Source organism: Urocitellus parryii, chromosome 7, assembly GCF_045843805.1.
Source record: "Urocitellus parryii isolate mUroPar1 chromosome 7, mUroPar1.hap1, whole genome shotgun sequence".
NCBI classification, from domain to species: Eukaryota; Metazoa; Chordata; class Mammalia; order Rodentia; family Sciuridae; genus Urocitellus; species Urocitellus parryii.
The window spans coordinates 30,984,972-31,003,340 of NC_135537.1; the positions used below are offsets into that span (position 1 = coordinate 30,984,972).

At 32.3% G+C, this 18,369-nt stretch overlaps 1 protein-coding gene across 6 annotated transcripts in view; it reads right to left on the bottom strand.

Annotated features, from left to right (window-relative positions):
* Positions 1 to 4,467: 4,467 nt before the first annotated feature.
* Oxr1 (oxidation resistance 1) overlaps positions 4,468 to 18,369 on the bottom strand; it is a 114,293-nt gene continuing 100,391 nt past the window's right edge. For all 6 annotated transcript variants that reach the window (XM_077800437.1, XM_026384523.2, XM_026384522.2 and 3 more), the window contains 3 exons: positions 12,193 to 12,288; positions 11,084 to 11,157; positions 4,468 to 6,345 (listed from right to left, as the gene is read on the bottom strand). In XM_077800437.1, the coding sequence (XP_077656563.1) occupies positions 6,210 to 6,345; positions 11,084 to 11,157; positions 12,193 to 12,288 (306 nt within the window). In that variant the 3' untranslated portion in view covers positions 4,468 to 6,209. The remainder of the gene's footprint in view (positions 6,346 to 11,083; positions 11,158 to 12,192; positions 12,289 to 18,369) is intronic.

The window sequence follows — 18,369 nt, forward strand, 5'->3', positions numbered from 1 at the left end:
AGGATGATGTGGAAGTCCTCTTCTTAGAGAGCTGACAATCACTGAGACCTATGGATAAAGTCTGGCTCTCAAGTTAGAAGTGAGTTTCCTTGAATAAAAATGCCTGACACCTAATAGGCTTAGACTGACAAGCAGCTTGTGAGAATAGGCATCCTCTTCATGGTTTGTAGATTTTTTTCTTTATTATTGTTATCTGGATACTTTAGGCCATCTGTCCTAACACTGTTTCTTGACTTGGAATTAAAAAAAAATGTTTTCTCATCAACCAAATGATTATTATTCTAAAAACTCCATGATAGGAGAAATTCAGTTGGAAAACTTAGGACAATTTGAAAAAAAAAACTAATCACACATGCTAATGGAAGTTCTTATGAGTATTTTTTACAGTCACCCAAACACACAAAATAATTATCACAGATATTTCTAAATTCCCAATAACAGTTCAATTAATTTAGCAATTTTCAGGATTTCCCTTTTCAAAACTTTCCAATGGTCAAAGGATTTTGTACTGTTGATACATACTTCTTCACCCTGTTTGGACCTCCATCCAAATATTTTATTGCTCTAAACTTTCATAACTTGGAAGTTTTCTGACTCCTGATTTCAAAGTTCACCTTCTTGTGACTCTGCCAACTTAGAACACAAGGAAGTTCAGAGCTTAGGGTTTTTTTTCTTCCTACCACTGACAAAATGAGGCCACATCTATTCTCTTGGTTTGCCTTCTGCTTTTTCATCTCTGAACCCGAGTTCCTTCTATTCCTTATTAGAAACAGGAATAATGTATATGTATTTGTAAACATAAATATATGCACACAGGGCTGGGGTTGTTGCTCAGTGGTAGAGCACTTGCCTAGCATGTATGAGGCACTGAATTGAATCCTCAGCATCACATAAAAATAATAAAGTTATAAAAATATATGCACACTGGATTATATATTTATAAATGTTTATATAGTTTGAAAACAATATAAGCAGAAATAAATCAATTTCCTGAAGGGATGGGTATAATTGAAAGGAGAGATACACTTCTCAGAACACATCTGTTTGTAGAGCTTTATTTGGGAGCTTCTAAATATTTTACATATATCTGGGTAAACAAATATATACATTACTATGGGTGCATACTATTCAGGAATTAAAATTTTCTAGTCAAGGTATGAACATGCTTAGTTTTAGTAAATGTAGCACAAAAAGTTTTCTAAATGTGATCTCACATTCCCCTTTAATAAAGCTTTTATTGATTGTTTTAATAGTCTTGGGTTAACCCATTAAGTGTTCAATTCCATGTAGGATGATGGGACACAATGTATTAAAGTCCTGTGACTTTTCCTTTGCTGAGCAGGTCTTTTGATTTGTAGTCATTTCTATATTGTGAATGAGTTATTAGACTTATTTCAAAAACCTTATACTTGTTGGTTGTCTTTTCACTTTAAATAATGCCTTTTGATAAAGTGCTTAAAAATTTTAACGTTATACCACGTTTTTTCTCCTTTATACCATCTTTTTTTCTCCTCTGATCCTTAGTGCTTTTTGTATCCCACTTAAGAAATTTAAGCCTATCCTAAGGTTATGAAGATATTTTCCACTTTTTAAAACAGCTTTACTGATTTACTTTTCACAATTAAACCTATAGTCTGTAATTCTTATTTGTGGTGAGTTAAGTTTTTCTATTCGAAACAGATATCCAATTAATGTAGCACCATTTACTGAAAAAAAATATTTCCGGGGCTGGTGATGTGGCTCAAGCAGTAGCGCACTCACCTGGCATGCTTGCGGCCCTGGGTTTGATCCTCAGCACCACATACAAACAAAGATGTTGTGTCCACCAAAAACTAAAAAATAAATATTAAAAAACTCTCTCCCTCACTTCTCTAAGAAAAAAAAAGAAAAAGAAAAAAAATTCCCTTTACTGGGCAGTAGTATTATTAGCTTTAAAAAAAATCAGACTTCTAATAGTACCTGTCTTACTCAAGCTTTTTAATAAGATATCTGTATGGAAATGTCACACGCTTGCTCTTCAATGTTGCCTTACTCTTAGCCTTTACATTTCCACATATATTCTAGAATAGCTTAATTTTCACAAAAATAAGGTTGAGATTTTTCACTTATCAATATTGATTTTTACAGAACTGACATATTTCATTGTTCTCTGTCGTCATAAATATGGTATATCCTTCCTACACAGATGTTAATTTTTTGGATATTTAGCTGATATTTTCAGTGTTATTACAAAATAGTAATACTTCAGATTTTCTACTTCTTTGTACATAAAAATGGATTTTTTGGTTCCAATTTTTGAGAATCAAGCTTATAATCAGTGCCATTGATAATCAACTAATTCCAATAGTTTAATCTCTTTAGAATTTTCGGTCAATAACCATACCTTATTCAACGACATTTAAATGTCTTTCTTCCTGTCCTATGTATTATTATTATTATTTCTTTCTTGATCTATTGCACCAGTTAGAATTTCTAGAACAATGCTGAATAGACGCCATGTAGTGGTGGTTATTGTCTGGTTTCCCATCTCAAGAGAGGAAGGTTTGTTTCAATAACTCATCATTAAGTACACTTCCTGTACATTTTTCAAAGGTATTTTCTGTTTTGTTGTTTTAAGCAGATTGAGCAAAAATTCCCTTCTTTGCTTGTTGGCTATTTTTTTTTTTTAAATCATAGAAACAGGTAAGTAAAGTATGGAACTTAATCAAATGCTTTCTCTGGACTTTACAACAAGGATATTATGGATTTTTTTTTCTTTTGTAATGTGGTAAATGGTCCCAAATGAAAAAAAATGTTAACTACTCTTTTCTAGAATAATTTGGTTATTAAGTATTGCTTTTTTATATATTGCTGGACTTGACATGATTATTTTAAAAATTTGCATGTATGCTCTTAACAGATCCTCCTATAATATTTTTGTGAACGTTGTAGGGTTTTGACTTTGAGGTCATGCTAACCTCAAAAAGCAATTTGAGAAATGGTGTTTCCTCAATATGTTGGAACCCTATGAATGACACTATTTTTTCTTTAATTATCTAGAAAAATTACCCAGTGGAACTATCTGGGGCTGGGATTTTTGTTAAGAAAGTGATTTTTTTTTAAATTAGATTTAAATTCTTTAATTAAAAATTTATTTCTTCTTGGATCAGGTGTCATAATTTCTTTTTCTCCAAATTTTCTAAATGTTCCCTACATTGCCATGTTTAATGACACAAGAGATGTTTATACTATCTCTTAAGGTCTGTAGTGATGTCTCCTTTTAATTTCTTCACAAGAACCATTTATTTTGGTTTTTCTTCCTTACTGTCACTTTTGATATGTAAAATTTTATTATTTTCTTGAAGATTTGTAAATTTTTAAAAATTATTCAAAATTTTAATGTACACTATGAGAAATGAACTTTTAAATCAACTGAAACAGAAAATAAATTTGACATTTGCTTTTAATTTTTAGATTTCTGCTTATATTTTTATTTTGGCTCACCCTCTATTTTCTTTGTTAAATTTGTTGTTCTTTTAACTTCTTGAGTTTAGAGACTTCTCTTCTGCTTGTCACTATACTACCAAAATTTATTTCAAGGACCCTCTTTTTGATGTGATCTATAAGCTGCCAAGGCACTTCATACATAGATATAAGTTCACATCTATTTGTATGTTGTTCATTTGTATAATGTTTTATCTCTCAGAATGGAATATTAAATGCCATCTGCAAATTGATTCTCCATGTGAGAGTCCATAACTAATGTCATTTTGTAGCATATTATTTCTCCTATGTACACTGACCATAACAAGATAAATAATGCACTTGAGTTCCTGTGTCAAAATCCAGAGAACTACGCTTATTCTCATTTTCTCTGACATGAAATCAATATCTAACTTTTGATAATCCTAATTCCCAAATCTCTTTCAAATATGTGCCTCCTTCTTTATCACCATTATACTATCATTCTTATTCAGACATCATCATTTTTCTCTGAATTTTACAACAAACTCATTGTTTGCTTCCTATTTCTTCCCTCTATGAATCTATTTTTCACAGAGATTATTCCTAAAGCATAAATTTAAACATGTAACCATGTCATTCATTCCTCTACTCACGTTCTTAGTTATTCCTGTGAGATATGAAAAAAGATTGAAATTTCTTGGTGCTGTGGACAACATAGCTCTTTATAACACGAGAGGCTTATTTTTGTTATGTTTCTCCACCAAAAAAATGAAAACATATCTCAAAAATATCAAATGACATACTTTTCCATGTGTCAAGTACCTTCTATCTCCATTTTCTAAAACTGTAGTGCTACATCTAGTTGAATATATCTTTCCAACACTATTACCACCACTACCATTAGTAACATCAATAAAATTATTAGAAGCATCTTTTTAAAAATAAAAGATAAATGAAATATGCTTAATTAAAAGATTTCTCAGATGTGAAAATAACTTGATTATTCAATAAATCCAAACTCAAATTTGTATTTATATATTTAATTTTATTTGGTATACGCCACTAAGAACTTGTACTTGAAATCCATTACAGGATTTATTTTATGAGTAGTCAACTCCACAAAGACAATAATACTGCTGTGGAAGACCAAAAGGGGGAAAAAACTGATACATTTATTTACAATTCCCTACTTTGTAAACATTTAATCTATATACTGTTACTAACTTATAATGATAGAGCTTTATATAGACAAGGAAATGATGCCCCATGTTTCTATTAATATTTGTCAATAGCATATTATGATAGAACACCAGATTTTCTTTTTGATTAGCATTATGCTTTCTTTATATAATAAACTTTTAAAGAACTAAATATAATTGTTATACAACTAAAACTACTTAAGCCAACATATTTGGCTTATAATTCATTTTTAGAATAATTTAAAGTGCTAGAAGCAATCTGGCAATTAACACTTTCTATATGAACAAAACTACCTTTAAACATTAATTTACAAGATATACAATGTTTATCTGGAGTAGCTGAAATTTCAGCACAAAGTCACTGTCACATGAATAACAGCAGGATTTTTTTTTTTTGCATAACATGAAGCTCTGAAATTTAGCTGATGAATTATTGCCACAATGGCTTATTATTGGTTTCCTACAAAAGAGGATAAGAACTACTAGTGTATTCTATTCTTTTTTTTTCTTCTTTTTTGAGGTCACTTGACAGTAAGTTTGCATATTCACCAAGTCTACTGAGTTACAATAGTGTCTACTATAATCAATGCCCTTTTATAAGAGCAATGCTAATGGTAATTAATAACATATGTCACAAAAAATAAAAACTACAAGATTGTTTTTCCTTTTGAACAGAAAAAAAACTATGTTTTTGGAGTTGGTATGCAACAAGGCTAAAACAACAGAATTATAAAACAGTATAATAACTGACACAATATGTTGAAGAAATATGCAATTGTTTCATAGTTTTTGTAATAATGCCCTATTTAAGCTACAAATATGTAAAGAGTATAATTTCTTGCTTAATATAGTAAATCCAATAGAAACATTAAGTTCTCATTCTCCTTTGTCAATGTATAACTCTGCATCTGTTAATTCAATTCAATGAGGAAACTATGTACCCAAACCTGCAGATCATGTGCACTGTGATCTATTACAATCAGAATTCTCCTCAAATTTCATTTCCTTAAAATGAAATTGAGAATACTTGAAAAATTAATAAAGAGAATATTGTAGTGTAAATCTAAACTAGAACTCAGTGGTCTGTGAAGTATGTATTATATTGGCTTGTGGTTTCTCCTCCATAAAAATAAGATGAGCAGGTCCAAATATCACTTTTTCCAAATTCATAGATACAAAAGTATTTAGACTTCATTCCCTCAATGTCCCAATTTGACTGCTCTAGTAAAAGAAACAATACAGTTAAAAAAAAAAAAAGATTCAACAAAAGAGCACCATCCTATTTGAAGACTGAGATAACATGACCTGAAAATAAGGTAGTGACTATGATCTAAATGCTGGCAAAATTCTGACAAACTCAGGTTATTATACAGCATGGACCCAGGCTATTGTCTAAACTTAGGGAACTCTGGGACAGAACATGATTTGAAAAATCATAAATGGTGATAGAGACTAATTTTAAAGCATGAGTGACATGTTACATTGTATTGCTTCTTGAACATTCCAAATAATGCTTGTCCATGTCAGGTTTGGGCCATTATCCTGCTAAGACAGACAGCACTGTATTTATTCAAAAGCCCAGATTTCAATGTCTTGGATAAAGAAATCTTCCTTCTTAGAAAGTGTATGATTCCCAAATGTTTTACAAGAATGGCTTCTTCCATGGTAGAGATCTCCATCAAGCCAAAGGGCAAATTCTCCTCTGTAATATATAAAAATAAAAAATTTTAATATTCATGCACTAAATTTTAAAATAACTTAATTCAATATCCAACAATTCTAAAATTATTAGTTTTTCTAAACCCTATCCTATCCTTTATAATACTGACACAGGAAACTTTTTGTTCATGTGCCACTATAACATCACTGATTATTATATAGATCAATGAAATGAGTCCCCTAAAATTAACTCCTATAGAATTATATTTCAGACAGGTGTTACTCTGTCATTCTTCACTTAGTATTATTAGTTTCTCTTTGTTATATGGTTTCAATATTTTTTACAATACAAAAAGTTATGAAACTTTGTATCATCTAATATAAAAGACAGTGTTAATGTTAAAGGACTGGTGAATAAAGCTCATATTTCTTTGATGTAAGTCAGAAGAATTGCTGTCAAAAGTAGATTACCAGTAAGAGAAATCAGTATTTTTGTCTAACATGCTAAACTCCATGAAATAAATTTTGATTGTTTGGGTAGAAAGTAGTTAGCTAAAGGGCTAAGTTTGAAAAGACTTTAAATGGATGCTGAGATTCTTTATTAAGTAAAGGGACCAAGTCGGAAGTCAGATATAATAGGAACTAAAATATAGATAAGATCCAATTTATCTAATTATACTATATCTCCCAGAGGGAGAAAAAACAGGTTATAAAAAGACTTCTTTTTACCATATGGAGAACTTTTTTCTACTTAACAGAAGAGAAGAGGGGGACAAAGAGTAATTATTAACATAATAAAATTTACCTCAGATATTAAGCCAGTAGAACTGAGCCAGAGGAGAATAAGAGTTTTAAAACTATGGGTAATTATATTTTAGTGAAAAAAGAAAAAAAAGTAGTCTGTAGACTTATGGGCTACTATCTATGTGAAATTGGGTTTAAGTTACTTAACTTCTCTGGGATAAAATTTGACAATTATATAAAAATTAAAAAAGCAGATTAGATAATTTCTAAAGACCCACTAAGGTCTAAAAATTTAATAGATATAACTTCTAACCTTCAGGATTGCCAACAGAAGTTATACAGCATCATACATAAGTGATTTGTGTGAAAAATAAATCTACTTTTAACACTATTTTGGAAGAAAAAAAGATTTATTTATTTATACTCTGTAATCAAAAATATCAGAGAGTTAACATTATGAATCAGATATTCTAGGCATAGAGATATATTTCTGAATAAGCAAAGAAGAGTGGCTACAGTGAACATGTAGAATGTAATCTACCAACTCTTTTCAGAACCAAACAGAAAAGACTGAACAATGTGGCTACTAGGAGATCATCCATTATCATTCAAAAGGATAGCTGACAGTACAGAAAAAAAAAACTGCAATGGCATAAATAGTAATGACTTAATGAACCATCTCTAGAAATAAAAACAATACTTTGCAATGACACACGTCCCTGAAATCATGCCAGTCTGGAGAAGTCCATAATTTGAAAGCATTATAAAAATAGATGGTCCCCTAAATGGATGCTCCATTAGAAAACCATGATTCTTAAGGTCAAATCTGAATTCTTCTTTGATATATATTTGCAACTTTCTATGTGCATATATTATGAGTCACAGAAAATGACTGTAAAAAATGAAGATAAATTAGATACTATTTGAATCAAAAAATTCACAGTCTTATAGCAATAGTCTTCTAGAGTCACTAATAGTATTAATATACTTTAAGTGATATCTGAATCCATATGTTTTCTAAGTAGGGATAGCTAACCATAACCAATCTGTTAGGAGAATATAAAAGCTCCATATTTCCTTGTTAAACTTGTTAAATATAAAGGGTCTTTTAGTATTACCATCATTAGTATTAATTTACAGTAGTAGGGATTGCTCTACCACTGAGCTACATCCCTAGACTTTTAATTTTTTTTTTTTTGACAGAGGATCTCCTAAGTTGCACAGGCTGAACTCAAAATTGTGATACCCCTGCATCAGTATTATCAGTCATTTATAGGTATGTGTCATGGCACACAGTATGTGTTTTTTTTCTTTTTGGTGTTGTTTGTGTTTTTTTTTTTACACAAAGATTAGACATTTAGCTGAAATTTCAGTTGACTGGATCTAAGAACTACCTCAAAAGTGACTTCAAAGCCACTCATAGCCACTCATAAGTGGCATTACTTCTGCAATAAGCTTTATTATCTATCCCAAAGTAGTATGAATTTTCTGAAGCTTCTAACTAGAAATTTTAAGATTTTTGTCGATTATTTTCAATGAGATAAAAAATATGATTTGTATAATTATTTAAGGACTACCAGTTCTATGGCTTTCATCAGCATTTCAAATGTGACTTCTAAATATTTAGGTAAATGTATTCAAAAGGGTTATAGATCTATTCAAGGTGAAACACATAGAAAGTGTATTTTTATATTAGCAATGCTTTCAAAGATGATCCATGACTTTCTGAAAATAGAGTGGCTAAGAAAGTGGAAGGAACAAAAAAGTCTTCTAAATCCTTAACTAATGTCATGTAACTTATGTATATGATGATATTATAAGAACCCAGGAAGAACTCTTGCCATGGTACCAGATGGGAAAAGGTGGTTATTGGCAGAAAGAAATGGGTAAAGGTGTCTATCATTTGTTAAGGACCTATTATGTGGTAGATACTATGCTAAAATTATAGAATAATATCTTTTCCTCACAATCTCTTATAAAGTTGATTTAACCTCTAATTTACAACTGAGGAAAGTTTAGAATGTTAAGGAGTTTGCTCAATGTCTCACATAAAGTATATGCTGAAACTATCTGAATAGGATCTGATGCTAAAATCTACATTAAGCCCACATCATCATGATTTTTTTTTTAGAGAGCGGGAGAGAGAGGGAGAGGGAGAGGGAGAGGGGGGGAGGGAGAGGGAGGGAGGGAGGGGGAGAGAGAGAGAGAGAGAGAGAGAGAGAGAGAGAGAGAGAGAGAATGAATTTATTTATTTTTTTAGGTTTTTGGCAGACACAACATCTTTGTTTGTACGTGGTGCTGAGGATCGAACCCGGGCCGCACGCATGCCAGGCGAGCGTGCTACCACTTGAGCCACATCCCCAGCCCCACATCATCATGATTTCAATTTTTGAAAATGATACGGTTTGAGGCTGTTCCCCAAATATCCATGTACCAGATGCCTATTCCTCAGCATGGTCATGTTGAGAGTAATGAAACATTTAACAGGTGGGGCCCAGCAGAAGGTGGCCAAGTTCTTGTGTGGGGGGGTACTACCCTAAGCAGTTTTCATGGAGCTCAGCAAGCCTGGTCCCTGAATACCTCTAGTGACATCACTACTAGATGTGATGCAGCTAAGAGAACACTCACCAAAGGCCAACTGATGAGTTGTTCAAATCTCAAACTTCAGACTCCACATCTTTGAGATAAATAAACCTCTTATAAATACCAGCTTCAGGTATTTTGGAATAGCAAATGGATTAAGATGGGTGATGCCTGCTTTGAATTCTAGAATACTAAGTCCCTGTAGTTTCTGTTTTCTGAACATAAGATGGGAAGGTTGGCTCATTATCAAATGATCTGATGGTTAGTTTGGTCACATCATGTTTCCTAATCAAGATCCTGTTCCAGCAGACACCTAATGACACTGTGTATATTATTTTCAAAGGCACCCATAACAACTTGAAATTGTAATACTTGATTGTGATAACTTCTTGCAGAGCTAAAAGAATTACATGTTAAGATAACCATTTGTGGGAAGGCTAAAATGACACTTTCCCCATACCAAAAATATGTAATTGGACTGAGTAAACATATGTTGAGTCCAACAACTGAAATTAACTGAGAAAGCTACAATAACCATGGTTACTTTTTAATCATTGTAATCATGTCTTCTAAAAACCTGTTTATAGAAAGAAGTTGTAAGAAAATTTGTTAAAATCACAAGGATGATGAATATTTTGAAGGCTAATAAGATTCTGTGGCCTGAATGAGTTATTATTACATGTCCTTAATTGTGAGCTACAATCATGTAACACTTTTACAAATCTAGGAATTATTTAGCAAGCCTTATGTCAGAGGCTGAAGGATAAAAAGAAATAACAATGGAAGAAAGTGACGCTTGTTAAGCATGATGTGAGTTTAGGCTATGAGGTAGCAGAGGAGGATAACTCTAAATAATACATAATGACTGAATGATGTTGGGATATTAGAATAAGAAAACAAAAGTTCATTACAATGCTTGTTACATCAAAAAAATCAAAAAGACTGACTCAAACTATTAAAGAATAAGCAAAATGGTGAGAACTTAGGCGAGTCACAAAATTTTTTTGCAGGAAAAAACATTTCTATTATTGTCTAAAACATAAATCCAAATAGTCTCCAGAAAAACATAACAAGAAAACTATTGAGCTTGCTCTATACATTGGGAAAAACATACCAACATGTTTATTTGAATAATTGATAACTTCTAAGTTATTGAGATAGATAGGTGCCTTTTAAATATCAAAGAGTCACTATACTAAAAAAAAAAAGAAAAACAAAAGTTTAAATTCAAAGAGAATCAGCTAAACTGCATTTTAAAATAAAGAAACAAGCTAACAAAGTTTCAAATACTATACTTGAGTACCTTTTTTTATAAATATACTTTCTTTGCCATAACATATGTTTGGATTCTAATATTAATATTTTTCAAAGATAACTGTTTTTTAAAAAATTAATCCACATGCATTTTAAAGCTTTCTTCCAAAATCTTATGACGAAAAGTTCAAGAGGCTTACCCTCCACCACCAAAAGCTAGTGAATCCATGTCTCCTTTGATAAAAAACATATTATCTCCTGTCCACTTAAAGACCTACACAAACAAGAAAAAAAAGCTTTGAATATGTAGATAAAAATGATAAATAAACAATTCTCTAAAATTCAAAAAGAGTTAACAAAGTCTGAACTGATAATAACAGGAACAACAGCAACACAAAAAGCTTGGCAAAAAAGGATCTGGTACTTTCAGTTTCAGTGTTTACAACATAATTTCAAATTACATAATTTTACCCTTTTTAAAAACCAATTATGTGGATAGATTCCTTTCCTCAATATTAAATATAATTTCATCCCTTCACCTACTTCTCTCTCTAATATTAACTTATAACATTAAACATAAGTATACTAATTGATGCAGGACTAAGGTTTTTTCTTTGGGTATAGGCTGCTGTTCATCATTCTTTTATTAAGCATAGTCATGATGTACATTCCTGATTTTGAGTTTCTATTTCTCTAAAGAGCAGTGAGAACTTAAAAACATTTGAGAAACCTGACGGGAAAACTAGACATTAATATTCTTAAGTACTTTCTTCTTTTATGGCTGTTTTACCTAAACCTAATAACATCAATTTCTAGTACTTTACCCTTACTATATTTTTCAAAAGTATTCATTATAGTTTTCAATAAAACTTTAATACTCATATTTTCAGTTACATATTATTTAATTAATCACATTACCATAGTTATCAGGTAACAATAGCATAAAAGGATCTGAAACTAAGCACAACTGAAGCTTAGAACATTTGTAACAACTACAGGCTTTCAGTTAATTACATTAATTGATATATTTTGTGGAAAGAATGGAAAGCACTGATTAATCTGGTGAGGCAAGTACAAGAATTTTTGGAGAACTTCTTTTGTATTATCAAATCCTTCCTCTTTTGTTCATTACAACTCTTCAATATCACCCTTTTTAAAAATCAATTATGTAGATTCCTTTCCTCAATTTTAAATATAATTTCATCTCTTAGGGAAGATTTGATATGTTGAACTTGAATGTTAATGAGTATGATTTTCCCCATTATGTCATCTTTTTATATAAACAGAATATGGGAGAAATTGTCCTTACCTCAAACTCTGGACAGAATGTAAAAACAAAGGTCTCTCCAGTACCATAAAAACCATCACTTACTTTAAATGGCTCAGATGCTAATGCACCAAAAACCTAAGGATAAAAAAAAGACATGTTCAATGATATGACTATTAGTTTGTTTCATTAAGCATTACCCTTTATCATAAATGTTCAACTAAAACATAAAACTAAAACTGGAATCTGGAATAGTTTTTATCTCCTTGTACTTAAGAAAGGAAAAAGGATCAGTTATTTCAGTTATTATATAATTCACATTCTCATCAAGTACAAAAATGTATTGGCTTTCTTATGAACAAAAGTTCCCTTCTTGTTTTGAAATCTCAAATAGTATTTATTTTAAACAAGCAATGTTGAAAAGGATTAATAAATTTCAGGAGGACTTCTAAGAACAACGTATGTAATAAGGACAATAAGTTGCTGTCGGATCACAGTATTTAGGAAAGAAAAAAATTCTTCAGTATAGGTAAACATTCTATAACTAAGGAAGTATTAGACAGAAAACTCCATAAAGGCAGGCTTTGATCTGAACAGTTTGGCCCTTTAACCCATGGCCTTGCACAGTATAAGATACACAGTAGATGCCTTAATAAAATACATACATACATATATACTGGGACAAGAAATTTCAGTGCTCTAGGTTTAAGAATCCACAACATAAAATGGAAGTGTACAAAGTCTGACAGATAATCTCTAGAATTATCGTCTCTCTTATATTTTATCTTTACTGTCAGTCTTAATTTTTAAGACTCCCTGATTGAAAGGTTATTTTATATGCAGATATAAAAATTTGCAGCTCAATTTAGAATTATTACAAGGCAAAGTACCATATCGTGTTCATTCAAACCAAGACACAGAATATGAAAGGCACTTTAGAAGCTCTCCTTTGCCTTCTCATTACTAGCTCCACCTTCATGAAGGACAACGCTAGCCTGACACCACCACAGATTCATTTTGCTCATTTATGAACTTTCTATAATTGGAATCATGAAAAAGTTACTGTGGGAGTGTGTGTGTGCATTTTACTGGAGATTGAACCCAGGGGTATGCCACCAAATAAGCCGCATTCCCAGCACCCTCCCTTGTTTTGTTTTGAGATAGTGCGTCCTAAATTGCCCAGGATAGCCTTGGGCTTGCAATCCTCCTGCCTCAGCAACATAAATCACTGGGATTACATGCATGTACCTCTGCACCTGGCATGAGTTACTCTTTACTAAGTATGTTTTTTAATTTAATATTATGTGAGCAACCAATGCATGTAGTTCATGTATATGGACTAAGATGGGCACAAGCTAACACTAGAAAAGGATAACAGTATTAATCTCATTAAGATTAAACAACATAATGTATGATCAGACAAGTATCTGGCACGGAATAAATGTAGGAAAGATTTTAGTAGTACCAGTATTTTGTTTTAATTAATATTACATTTCACCTTTTAATTATTTTCCAATGCTGGTAAAAAGCCTGAACTTACTATGTCAGGAATAAACCAATGTTTACCCCAGGGCTTTCCTGAGTTAAAAAAATAATGAACTTAGGAAAAAGCAATGTTTCTCTCTTTTATCTGTGATTTTGTTTTTACTATTACTCTCACAAAATTATCCTAAACTCTTAAAAACTCTATCCTTGCTTCAGGACTTTGTCAATTCATACTCTTTGCATGAACCTCATTCTTAGCTCCTTCCCAAATATGAACAACTCTTATTGTAAACACTTTTCACCTTTCTTGGGTTCTTATTATACTTAATATTTTGCTCAGCATTAGTGATATTGGTATAATTAAATGTTCTTTTATACCACATTTCAATCTCTTTGAAAAACAAACTTCCCACTCATATACATCTATATAATATTTGATATTGCTATGTGTGTTTTAAAGTACCTGATAACTGTGTACAGTGGTACATGCCTGTAATCCCACTGACTTGGAAGGCTGAGGCAGGAGAATTGCAAGTTTGAGGCCAGCCTCAGCAACTTAGGGAGGACCCAAGTAACTTAGCAAGATCCTGTCTCAAAATAAAAAACAGAAATGACTTAGGGATATAGTTCAGTAGTAAAGCATCCCTGGTTCAATCCCCACTACCAACAAACAAACAAACAAAACAAAACAAAACAAAAAAACAACCTGATAATTATTGGTTACTCAATAAAATTTTTATCAAAGGACTATATTAAAAGTTACTGTTAGAGAGATCCAAGATGGCAGAGTAGAGGAGAGCTGTTCCATGGTGGGAAGCCAAGAAAGCAGACAGGCAGCTTCTCCACAAGGTGGGTGGAAAAAAAAAAAAAAAAAGAGGTGGTGGGTGGATATTTTATTGGAACCTGGACACTAAAAGCAGACAGCGGGCACAGGAGGTTGGATATAATAAAATAAAGAAAAAAATCCTCAGCAGCACAGTGGCTGCCATAGCTGGGCTGGAAGCTCCAGCCATAGAGATCCTATGGTGAGCATACTAGATGGATAAGGGAATTAAAGGAACCTGGATTTTGGGGAGGCCCGAGGTGTGTCTGGGTACAAAGAGTTTAGAGACCAAGGGCATTGTCCAACAAACCTGAAGGCCATGACAGGATATCCAAGTATGGGGAAGGAAGCTGCTATGTCTCCAGGTGGTGTGGACAGGGCAAAGGAAGGAACCATTTTGCAGCTGTGGTGGGGGGGGGGCGGGCAACTGAGGAAGCCGATTCCTTTCAAACCCAAGTTTTGCCCAAAATATAGGCCCAGTGAACACATGCTACATGACTTACAGTGTGCCTAAGTGACCAGAAGAAAATAAAAAGTGGAGAGAAGTTTACATAAGGGACAACTGGTCACAGGAACCCACCAGGCTCTCTCTCTACTCTTCTACCTCCAATCCCACTGCTTGCAAGACTGGTTGGGAAAGAGGCATCTGGCTCTGAAGGGCAGGGTCAAGGAAGGGTCAGGAGAAATTATTTGGAAACTGAACCAAGACCAAGAAATGTGGGGTCTGCAGGTGTCTTAGGGGACTAAGAATTGGCTCCCCTACCACACAAGTGGAACTCGGGGAAGCCCTGGGGTAAAGTCCTCCAGTGTGGACCAGCAAGTACTGGGCATGGGAGGTGTGCTATTTTAAAATATTCAGACCAACTGGCATTCAATGAAGAGCCTGGAACTTGACTAAGCCTAAACCTGGACTCTAGGAATTCCACCTATGGGAGCATCACACTCCAGAAGACCCCACCTAAAACTGCTGAGACAAAAAGGTGAGAATATGTTGAACTCCAATGGAAAATAATTCTTTAACATTTCATCAAGATATTTTAAAAATTATTTTTCACTGTTTAATTGTGACCTTAATGGTACATGGACATCTATACAGTTTACTATGTTTTTTTCTTCTCACCTCTATCATTTTTGAAACCAGTTATTTTTCATGGATTAGTGTTTTGTGAACTAGGTTGATTAGTATAATTTAGTTTTATTTTGTATTCTATTTTTATTTAAATTTTTGCTTATGTGTATCTTTTTCTCCTACCTGTTTCCTTTGATTCTCTCCTTTCTTCTGGTATCAGCCAATCCCTATTGTTCTTTCATGTTTTAACATTTTACTTCTATCTTCTCCTCTTCTCCCTCATAATAATAACATCCTATATTATTTCTTGAAAATGCAAACTCTTTTGCAAACTTGCTATTTTTATTAGAGGCATAACTGATCATATCATTTCTGTTTATTGTGATAATTAACATTGTATACCTCATAGTAAGAACTATTGGGTTTAATAACGTAAATTGTTAGCATTGTTTGTTATTTGTCTCCCCCTAAACAGCGAGGTACTAGAAACTGTCAGGGACACTGTAAGTCCACAGGGTAGAAACTCTATTGCCTCAGACCCATACTGTTAGATGGGTAGACACACAAACAACATAAAAAAGCAAGGGAACAAATCGCCGTAAGCAAACCAATATCCTCCAATAACAGAATCCATCGACATCACAGTGGAAGAAATAGCAGAGAAGGAGTTTAGAATTTACATAGTTAAACTGATCTGTAAAGGATGTAAAAGAGCAAATACAGGTAGCAAAAAGATTACTTCAATAAAGAGATAAAGATTTCTAAATAAAAACCAAACAGAAATCCTTGAAATGAAGGAAACAATAAACCAAATTAAAAATTCAAAAGAAAGAATCACCACCAGACTAGACCACTTGGAAGACAGAACCTCAGGCAATGAAGACAAAATCCGTAATCTTAAAATAGACTTGACCACACAAAGATGATGTTAAGAAAACATGAACAGAACTACCAAGAATTATGGGATAACATGAAAAGACCAAATTTAAGATTTATCGGGATAGTGATAGATGAAGGCATAGAGATCCAAACCAAAGGAATGCACAATCTTTTCAATGAAATAATATCAAAAATTTCCCAAAGTTAAAGAATAAAATGGAAAATCAAACACAAGAGGCTTACAAACAGGACCCCAAATGGGCAAAATTACAACAGACCCACATCAAGGCACATTATAATGAAAATGCCTAGCACACAGAATAAGGATAAAATTTTAAAAGTCTGCCAAGAAAAAAATATCAGATTACATATAGTGGGAAACCAATTTAGGTCTCAAATGATTTCTCAACCCAAACCCTCAAAGGTAGGAGGTCCTAGAATAACATATACTAAAATGGTTGCCAACCTAGAATCTTATATCCAACAAAATTAAGCTTCAGATTTGAAGACGAAATAAAGATATTCCATGATAAACAAAAATTAAAAGAATTTGCAACCAGAAAGCCTGCATTCAGAATATTCTCAACAAAATTATTCCCTGAAGATGAAAAAAAAGTGAAAACCAGCAAAGGGAGGAACTACACTAAAGGAATAATCAATCAAAGGAGAAACTAATTCAAATTTAAAACTACAAACAAACCAAAATTACCAGGAACACAAATCATATCTCAATAATAGCCTTGAACAATATTAGCCTAAACTCATCAATCAAAAGAATGTAGACTGCAGGACTGGATTAAAAAAACAAGAACTAACAATATGTTGTCTCCAAGAGACTCACCTCATAGGCAAAGACATATATAGCTGGAAGGCAAAAGGATGGGAAAAAACATCACTCACATGGATCACATAAACAAGCAGGGGTTTCTATCCTTTAAAATAGACTGAGTTATGTAAGCTATTTAATTGTAAATATTCAATTGTAATATTACCTTAATACATTTTTAGCATCTGTAGGGTTGTTTTGATAGCTCTCTTTCCATTGATATTTTTTCTTGATTAGATTTGTTAGATTTTTATCAACTTTTAACTGTATTATTTCTTTTTTATTTAACATATTTCTGCTATTTTTTCCTTCCTTCTACCTAATTTGAAAATAATTTGTCAATTGAGCTTCTTTCTGACACAAAGTATCTTTAAGTTATTATAAGTGTGCATCTGAGTACTATTTTGTCCCAGAGATTAAGCATTTATTACCACATAGTTCAAAGCACTTTTTATTTACTTTTCTTGTGCTTTCTTCTTTGATCTGTGAGATATTTATAATTTTATTTTAATTTTTTTTGAAGTAGTTGAGACGTGAGGGTGGGGTTCCATATAGGTTAAGGTGATTGATTTCTAATGTAATAAATGATGCAGGAAACAGTCTGCATGATTTCAAATTTTTTAAATGTCTCAAAGCATATTTTATGACAAAATATAGTCTATTCTTACTAATTTTCTACTTGTTATTTTTGTGTATAGTTCTCTATTAAATAACAAATAGGTCAAGGAGGCTGATAATGTTGTTAAGCCTTCTATATCATTACTCCTTCCAGCAAAGTGAGGGGGCTTAAAACCTCCAAATATGATTGTGGATTTGTCTTTCCAGTTTTATTAATTTTCACTTCATGTATTTTGAAATTTTCTTTTAAGGTCCATAAACATTTAGGATTGTTAATACTTTAAGAAGTTACTCTATTATGGTTATAGAATGTTTCTCTTAATCTCTGAAAATACTTTTTCTTGAAATATATTTTATGTTAATAGCTCTACTTCAGATTTCTCATGCTTATTTCCCCCTTCTTTTGCTTTTAACCTATTGGTTCATTGAAATTTAAAGTGTGATACATGTATAGAGAATATAGTTATTGTGTACTTTTTACACATGCTTAACATTTATGCCTTTTAATTATAATATCTA